General features: G+C 34.1%; 1 protein-coding gene across 2 annotated transcripts; it reads right to left on the minus strand.

The window, feature by feature from the left end:
* Positions 1-302: 302 nt before the first annotated feature.
* VIP (vasoactive intestinal peptide) lies at positions 303-8,653 on the minus strand. Of its 2 annotated transcripts, none has more exons than XM_006139998.3 (7): positions 8,485-8,653; positions 7,122-7,238; positions 5,178-5,297; positions 3,786-3,890; positions 2,952-3,083; positions 2,036-2,120; positions 303-1,141 (listed from the first exon to the last, which is right to left on the minus strand). In XM_006139998.3, the coding sequence occupies exons 2-6, from the start codon at positions 7,226-7,228 to the stop codon at positions 2,078-2,080; spliced, it is 507 nt and encodes a 168-aa protein (XP_006140060.1). In that variant the 5' UTR covers positions 7,229-7,238; positions 8,485-8,653; the 3' UTR covers positions 303-1,141; positions 2,036-2,077. The 2 variants fall into 2 exon arrangements, with proteins under 2 accessions (XP_006140060.1, XP_006140059.1); XM_006139997.3 differs by having other exon boundaries at positions 2,036-2,123.

Genomic DNA, 8,653 nt, shown 5'->3' on the forward strand with positions numbered 1-8,653 from the left:
CTCCATTCTCCTCTCGGGATCTTGGGCACGCACGCACATGCGCCCGGCGTGAGTTTTAAACCACTGGGTCTGGGACACGAACCACGGTCTCCTATGTGGGAGTCCAGCAACATAGCCATTACACCAACTGCTGGTCCCAAGAAGTTCCTCTCTTCAAATCACTGTTATTTTAGATTGCACACACAATAATTTTAATTCTATCACAAACACCACAGAAACTATCTAAGGTCTGAAACTTCAGAGTTAAAATGAATTATTGCTGAATCATTTAAAAGAGTCAACACAAAAGAAAGTATCTGCAATGATAATCAAAGATGTTTATTTTCTAGATTGCTTTTCTTACAGTCATTTTGGAAAAAATAGTTGTGTTTTCAAATGTACTTTCGTGGAAGGAAGCTGGTATGACCAAAGCTTTAATCTGACTAATTATGGAAAAAATATTTATTACTGAAAAAGAAGTAACCCATTAAGTAACACATGTAAGTAAGTAACACATGTCACATACACTTCACACAGTAGAGCAGGAACAATGTCAGCAAAAAGGGTCATTCTCAGCTGCAACTCTAGATCAGAAAAAGCCTTTGATGATTAAAGATCCTAATCTGTGAGATTTTTTTAAAATCTCAGTAAAAGTTTTCTACAAATGTGGAAACATTTCCTGACTATCTTTTTTGGAAGAATGTCTTATCTTTGTTGTTTATTCTCTTAGGCATCTTGAAATTTATTTAATATTGTGTGCTATCAATTTAACACTCAAATTTAGACACACTGATTATCTGGCCATGTCTTCTGAATAGTTAAGTATACACTATAAATAAAAACATCAAATTTATCCTACTACTACTCTTTCAAAGGTCTCATATAATTGGAATTAACCTAGTAGTTACTTATTATTAAATATACTTTTGTTACAAAGGATATACAGCATATTAAATGACAGTTTTTTCATGACTTAAAGACAAATTTAAAAACTCTTAAATAATATTTACAATGTAAACATCACAGTTATTACATTTAAGGAAAATACATCACAACATTCACAATACAATATTTTTATTTGGCTTTGATACTGAAGTTGTTTTCTTGAATTATGTTTGTAGAACTTGAAATTTACTTCACCTATTGTTTTCTTTCAAAGATTCTGTAAAAGAAAGAATGGATGCTTTAAACATAAAATTTTTCATTTGCAGCATCTTAGTTTCAATCACTTATCCACTCATCTAAGTAAACATCTATTTGTTCCTCATTGCCAGACTGTTGCACAAGATTGTGTTTTGGGATCTATCAGAGGTAGAGGGCTGGTTATCAGAAAGAAACTGGAATATGAATGGGATGTCTAATTAGTCGTGAATAATTATCCATTTGGAATTTTCTAAAATGAATAATCTACAGGATTTCCTGTTCAAATAGTATGCCGAAAGCCATTCATTCAAAAGCTTACAGGATGGGATCTCATAAGTGATCTTATAATTTACAAAAGATGAAGTGATCATCAATCCTGCTTTGTATTTAGTGCCTGTCATATTTCTCAGTTCAATGGAAAAGGTCTTAGAGCTAGCTGTGATTACTTTCATCCTTGAGCAGAGGGATTCACTTCTCTGAAATGTCTGTACATGATAACAAATTGGTTTTGGCAGTTCTGTCCCTCTCTTAGAAGTAAAGGGTAACCAGTGGACAAAAGCCACCAAACAGGCAGGTCCCATTCAAGACACCCTGTCTGCTCCTGCGACCCTCCTGAAAACCTTAGGTACCACCCTGGGGTTAAGACTGTGAACTGACGAAAAGAGCCATTCAGGTGCCAAGGCATTTTCTCATGGTGAGTTGTCCCTTTTATGTGCTCAAACATTGCATGAATCATTTTAAGCTGGCTTGGGGTCCACTTTGGGTAGAAGTGTCCTTCTTACCGAAGAAATTACTGGTGAGAAATTGTTCAATTTTAAATGTTCTTAGGGTTACCACTTAGTGGTGACTCTTAACTACTTGCGTAATTAGGTGATCGCTTCTAAAGTGGAGTAAGAATGCAAAATATACCCACCGCTGGAAGTTGTTATCTGCTTTGCTCCAAAGAGATTTTTCGTCATTTTTCTAACTCTTCAGGAAAGTCAGGAGATTCTCCCTCACTGCTGCAAACCGGGAAGTTGGGGTGGGGGAGGGAAAATGCATGTTAAGACTCTTAGATGAGAAAGGGTTTAAAGGAACAACTAGGCCTAAAGATGACATCGTTCTCTGTGTTCTGTAAAGTGCACTGAGGTAAACAGTTATCTTTGAGGTTAGTTGTTACCCTTGAAGGGGTTCTCAGTCTTAGAGTGTGTAAAATTATTCTCACAGAATTATAATCTGTAGGACAAAGATAGTCATCTTGTCAGATCTCACAAACAGAATTATCCTGAATATTCACCAAAAAGAAGGAGCGAGAAATCATTATACTCTGTGCATTGTGTCCAATATTTACCTACCATAGAGATAGGTTACAGCATCGGAACATACACACTTCCTCACAGTTTATGATGAATAAGAATTTTGAAATGAATTTGAATTTTGAAAATGGTCATGAGGGAATTCCATGTATTTTCAAATTACTAGTTAACTGTGCTTTTAAAAATCAGCACTTTTGATGAAACCTGTTCACAGATTCAGACTAGATGTTCCTACAGTCATAGAGTGTGTAAAATTTTTAACCCTGGTAGCACAGGAGAGACTCAGTAGGGAGCTCTTTAAAAATGCCCATGTCTAAGGCCAGATTCCCTGATGGATTGATTTCCTGGCAATTGTGTTTGGGTAAGGCCCTGACCTAAGTTTAGAAATTCTACAACATAGTGTAATGTGAGAATTACTGCTTCTTGTAGTACAGGTAGATGGTGAGACAGAGAGAGAGAAGTAGATCTCCACATGTAGCTTATATTTCAAGTCATTCCTAATTTCTTAGTTAAGTAAATTCTCTTTTTCTTTACCTCCTCTTCCCATTCAGAATTGAGTTTAAGTATTTCTTGACAGCCATTTGTTTCCTAAGGCGGGTGTAGTTGTCAGTGAAGACTGCATCCGAATGACGTTTGATTGGCACAGGGTCTTCCGAGATGTTGGTGCTAAGGAATGGCAGGAAGAGGACCTCAGTTTTAACAACAACAAAAAAGGCAAATGCACCAAGATTCCAGACTTCTTGGAGTCAGACTAAAATTCCAAAACTCAACTCATTTTCTATCACAAAAAGACAAAGAACAATACTGCTAAGTCCAAGGACAGGGGAACAAGGAATAATCCAACATATTTCGGCCTTGTCTAGAATTGCCTTAAAACATGTTCTCTACTAACTGAACAAATGATAAGTAATATTGTGGAATAGTTGAAGCCATGCTCTTTCATCAAGAGGAAAAAAAAATAATGCTCTTTAAAGCTAGGCTATCCTAAGCAGTACCATCTAAAATTCAGTTATCAGCTGCTTAAAGAGAATGTTTGGTTTGAGCAGAAAATAAAAAGCAAATCCTATGGTTGATCCTCAATTTTTCTTCAGCTTGTATTATTTATTATTTATTTTTTAAAGTTCAGTTTGCCTGCAAATTGTAAATGATTGCTGCCTAAGAAAACTAAAAGCATTGGGAGTCATTGAGTATATTACTAAACAGTCTTATTTCTTTATTCTGTGAGCCTGATATATTTCATTCAAGAATACAAATTATGTTATTTAAACATTATAAGACTTATCAGTTTGACACAGGTTAAATAACCTCTAAGAGTGAAAATGTAATTTGCAAATAAGACATCTGATTAAAAACAAAAATTCTGTTTACCTCACTCGTTTTCCAATAAGGGACTCGAGGTACTTTTTGGCTGAGAGTTGACCCAAAAGTCTGCTATAGTCACTGGTGAAAACTCCATCAGCATGCCTGGCATTTCTGAAAGGGGGAAGAAAAGACAGCAATGATTTCATCATGGTTTCTAAAATATTATTTCAGCTCATTAAATAATAAAGAAACATATCCATTTATGATGAAGCTTCTGATTAGTATTCAAGTCCAAAGGGGGATTTCCTCACACCCTAACAAAAGGTATTTTGAAGTCACTTATATCAAGAAATATCCTATATTTCTGGCTCAAGACTGAAAAATTAAAGAAATGAGGTTTTTAAAACCATATTTTAATAGAATCTTTAAAACTAATTCTTTGCCCCCCAAAATGAGAAGCTATTTCCTGATAAATTATAGAGTAATATCTTTGACTTGACTGATATGCATAGTATTTGTGCTGGACAAAGAAATGTTGTAGTACACTGTAAATATGCGATTAAATGTAAATAAATAAATATATTTTAAAAATAGAAAAATAGGTGTTAAAATAAATAAAAAATATTTGCAAAGATACATAAGTGTGAAAAATAATATATTCAAATTAGTTTCTATGTACTTATAAGCTTTTTTCTGCTACTTTAAATAAAAATATACACAATGGAAAATAACCTGATTTTTGCCAGTTTGAAAACCCATGAAACCTTTTGTTATTCTTCTGCCAGAATATTGGGAAACAAAATGTCAAAACAGAGAGGATATTAGAGCCTATTAACGGACGTTTCGATCCAAATGAAGAACACTCCACATCTAGTCTATAGTATAGAACTACTCAGTCTGCATTGACTCTAGACAAAAAGCTCTTTGAAAGGACAGCTCTTAGAATTAGATGGCTTTGCTTTACGTAGAGATGAAACTCTATGTATTCAGTCTCCCCAGGATTGGTACATCCATGATATTGAAATTATGTGCAAGGAATGCAGGTAAATGATGACTGATAGCTTTATCTATCTTTTGACATGAAAATCATGTGCAGCAGTAAGAGCTGCAATAAATCAGCCATGACATATGAAAGCCTGGAGTGTCATGCTTTGGGAATAGACTTAAGGTGAGTTGTACTTAGAACGCTTATATTTCTAAAGTTTATTTTCTATAATAAAATCCAATAAAACAAAGCCTACGTGGGCCTGGCAGTTGGCATCATGGTTAAGGCATTGGACTCCCACATGGCTGACCACAGTTTGAGTCCTGGACCTGGGGGTTTGCTTTTTCACTTTCTCTCTCTCTCTCTCTCTCTCTCTCTCTTGGTGAATGCACATACCCTATAGAAAAACTTCTAAAATAATGATAAAAAAATAAAAGAATAAAATTAATTAATTAATTAAAAAATAAACCCACCTGGATACATAATAGGGTGAGTCATTTTCAGCTAACACATTTTGCAAGATGTCAGTGTCTGCTTTTAATGAAACTGGGTCAAGTTCATTTGCTTCATCAAATGGAATTCTGTCACCCAACCTATTAGGGAAAAACACACCAGAAGTATAGTGTATCCCCTTCTCAGAAGACAGTGCTTAATGGTTTTGCAACCATTTGAAATAAGACAGATAATATCTTAGGACATTTATAACATAAGGATAGCATAATTTACCTTCATTGTTTCTATGAATAATGAGAGTATAGATAATGAAATATTTTATTATCCCATGAAATAGATATCACACAACTTTTATAAGCTAAATATACCAAACACAAGACCTACTTAATTTATTCCTATCAGTGTTAAGCAAAATACATTTCCTCAGTATATTTCACTACACTTCATGAAGTCAAATTTCATAAGTGGTAAGATTTTACACAAAATAGAAACTTGAAAAATTTAATATTCAATATGAATACTGATAGCAGTTTGTGTATCTAGTGACGTTTAATTTTATTTATCCCAAATATTTCTCAAGGGCTGAATGGTGCTTTTTTCATGTAAGATTTATCTTGGTACTCTCTCTGTATTAAGCAAGTCCAAAGAATCTCTCCATGTATGAATAGTTCTTCAAACTCAATACATTTGGTGGTATTTTACAGTTTTTAATCTTATGTATTCATATCATTTTAATAAGGGATGTAAGAATCTACAAGAGAAGTCTAAGAGTAGTTATAATTACATACGGGATAGGACTGTATTTGTGGATGCATGCACACTTATAACACCAGCACACTATTGAAATCATATCTGTGTATATTATTACATTAGGAAAAACCGCCAAGGAATATGTCAACTCCTAGACACTTGTGTATCCTTTGGTGATGTTGTAGCTGGTAGTAACAAATGGTTCTCTGTGGGTCTGAAGCCTAGCAATCAATGTAAATTTCAGCATTTTTGTAATTGTTTATCTGTTGTGATATGACCATTCAACCAGAACCATTCTAGTTAGTTTTCAAAGCAACATGGGCCTTGGCTTTAAATAGATTTCACAGAGAACACTAACAGAAAAGAGATTATTCACTCTATTGAGCATAAATCTATTTAAGCCAAGAATCAGGAATGGGTAAATAAGCAAATAAGTGATGATTTTGCCTTTAGATGTTGTGCTGCCTATATACTGGAAGGAAAAACTCAAGCTCATGTAGTTCAAACTTACTGTTTACTTTTCTTAAGAAATTTATTTTACTAAATATAAAGTTTTAAATATGAATTGCACTGTATTTTATGAATCAGAAATATTAAATAAAACACATAGAACAGTAAAATGAAGAGGTTTTTTTTTTTGTTCAAACCAAGTCCATTAAAATTTACTGGGCAAGTGTATACTGGTAGATCAATTATCCTACAATGTTTAATGTTGGCAAATTGATTCTAATTGCATAGTCTGTCTAACATGATTTTACACCTGTTTTACTAATCTACTACCAATCTCATGGTTATTTTCTGATTGATCTTGAAAGTGAATTAAAATGTGGTTGGTAACTAAACAACAAGTTTTCTACCAGAAACTGAACTGAACTGAGATGACAATGGATAAAAGCTTATCATTTATCAGAAACTGAGTCTGAAGGAAAAGAAAGTCAAATCTCTCTTTATTAATACCATGTTTGGAGATTTGATCCATCCAACCTATAAAACTAATCTCTGATGCCCTGAAAATGAGTTCCAGGACTCAGAATGATCATATTGACTTGTTGAAAAAAACATGCTCAATGCATCAACCCAAAGATTTACATAAACAAGACATAAGTTAAAATGTTTGGTTGCCCCAAGTAACATATAGAACATTGTCATTTAGCTGGAGAAATAATGTTCAAATGTCTGAATTAAAAGGGAATGTACCTCAGAAGGGTACTTACCTTAGAGCAGAAGGTGCTCCAAAAAGAGGCCATGCCAGTGTTTGGGAGAAGAGGGTGCTGAAAAGGGTCAGGAGGATGAGGAGCTGGGGCTTACTTCTGATTTCCATTTCTGTGCCTCTAAAGAGAGTGGGCCACAGATGTCACTAGCAAAGCAATTTTGAGTGTCTGACAGTAACTTTTGAAGGCTCTTGCAAAGTTTGGAAAAAGTCATTTTATCTGATCAAAAGAGTTAAACTGCAATGTGATTACTTTTTAAAAGTCAATATACTCTCAGTGAGAAGCGCTTGAATAAAAATTAGAATCCTTTTGGTCTGCTTTCTCTCTCTTTCTCTCTTCCACTTTCTTTCTCTCTTTCTCTCTCTTTCTCTTTTCTCTCACCAGCACTTAGTTGGCCCAAATATTTAGTGAATAAATGCTTTTATAGTGCTGAATGTAACTCTGGGAACAATCTCTTCATAACAGAGTTGTAGCAACCAAGTTCAGTATCTTTTCTGACTAATGAAATAGCTTTAAGAAATTTAGTTTTCTACTTTAAGCTTTTAGTATCTGATTAATGTCAGACTGGTGTATCAGCTATTTAATAATTCTTCTCTGGTGAATTACACACACATCTGCAGGTATGCATGAATATAATGTATATATACATATTGGTGTAAACATATTTTGTATATGTATATGTTTTATGTGTGTGTGTGTGAGTATTCCCAATAGTATCTAAAATTAAGAGAGAAAAATAATCTTTTTTTCCTAATGGGTTTGAAAAACTTAACTCAATTAATAGTATCAATATCCTCCAAATCATCAAACCACACATTATTATTGAAGTGATTTTTTTTTCTATAAAAGAGAGAAATTATTGCATTGAACCCACTATACATTTTATTTCTAAATAATTTCTAGATAAAAACTCAGGAGTTCAAGGTCTATTTCTCTATTACCTAAAAAAGTCACAGCATTTAGACTTAAAGAGTAAAATAATATTTCCTAGGTTGGCTTAACGAACATATGAAATAGAAAGAAAATCCTTTTCAAATAACTTTAAAATTTCCTAAGAAAATGTACCCACTGGACCCTTCCCAAAATATCTAAGTAAAAGCAAACGAACCTACTAGGATGTACTATTTAAAAAATAAATTAGTATTTAATTAAAGAGCAAGCAAGGTAAAGTTTCTTACAAACTCCTCTCCAATGGAAAATTCAGTCATATAACAGAAATGGAGATATTTCTACTCTTACCAAGTGACTTGAAAAATTTGTCTTTTTGCAAAGAAAAAACACTGCAACATTCATTTCAAGAGAGAGGGAAATTCAATATATCCGAGAAAAGTTCCAGAGGCAAGAAGAAAAAAGAAGTTTCCTTTACCTTACAGAGAGCAGCGTTCCTAGGAAGCTTTGTGCTCCTCAAAGTGGAGGAGCTGTCTTAGGTCCTGAAGTCTTGGCCGGGCAAGGAAGACTGTACCAGATCTCTGCCCTTAGTATAGGCTGAGGGTTGGCTGTTAGCAGCCACTGCTCTTCGCTCCTACCCAACCAGA

This window comes from Tupaia chinensis, unplaced genomic scaffold (assembly GCF_000334495.1).
Source record: "Tupaia chinensis unplaced genomic scaffold, TupChi_1.0 Scaffold000014_1, whole genome shotgun sequence".
In the NCBI taxonomy this organism is placed as follows: Eukaryota; Metazoa; Chordata; class Mammalia; order Scandentia; family Tupaiidae; genus Tupaia; species Tupaia belangeri.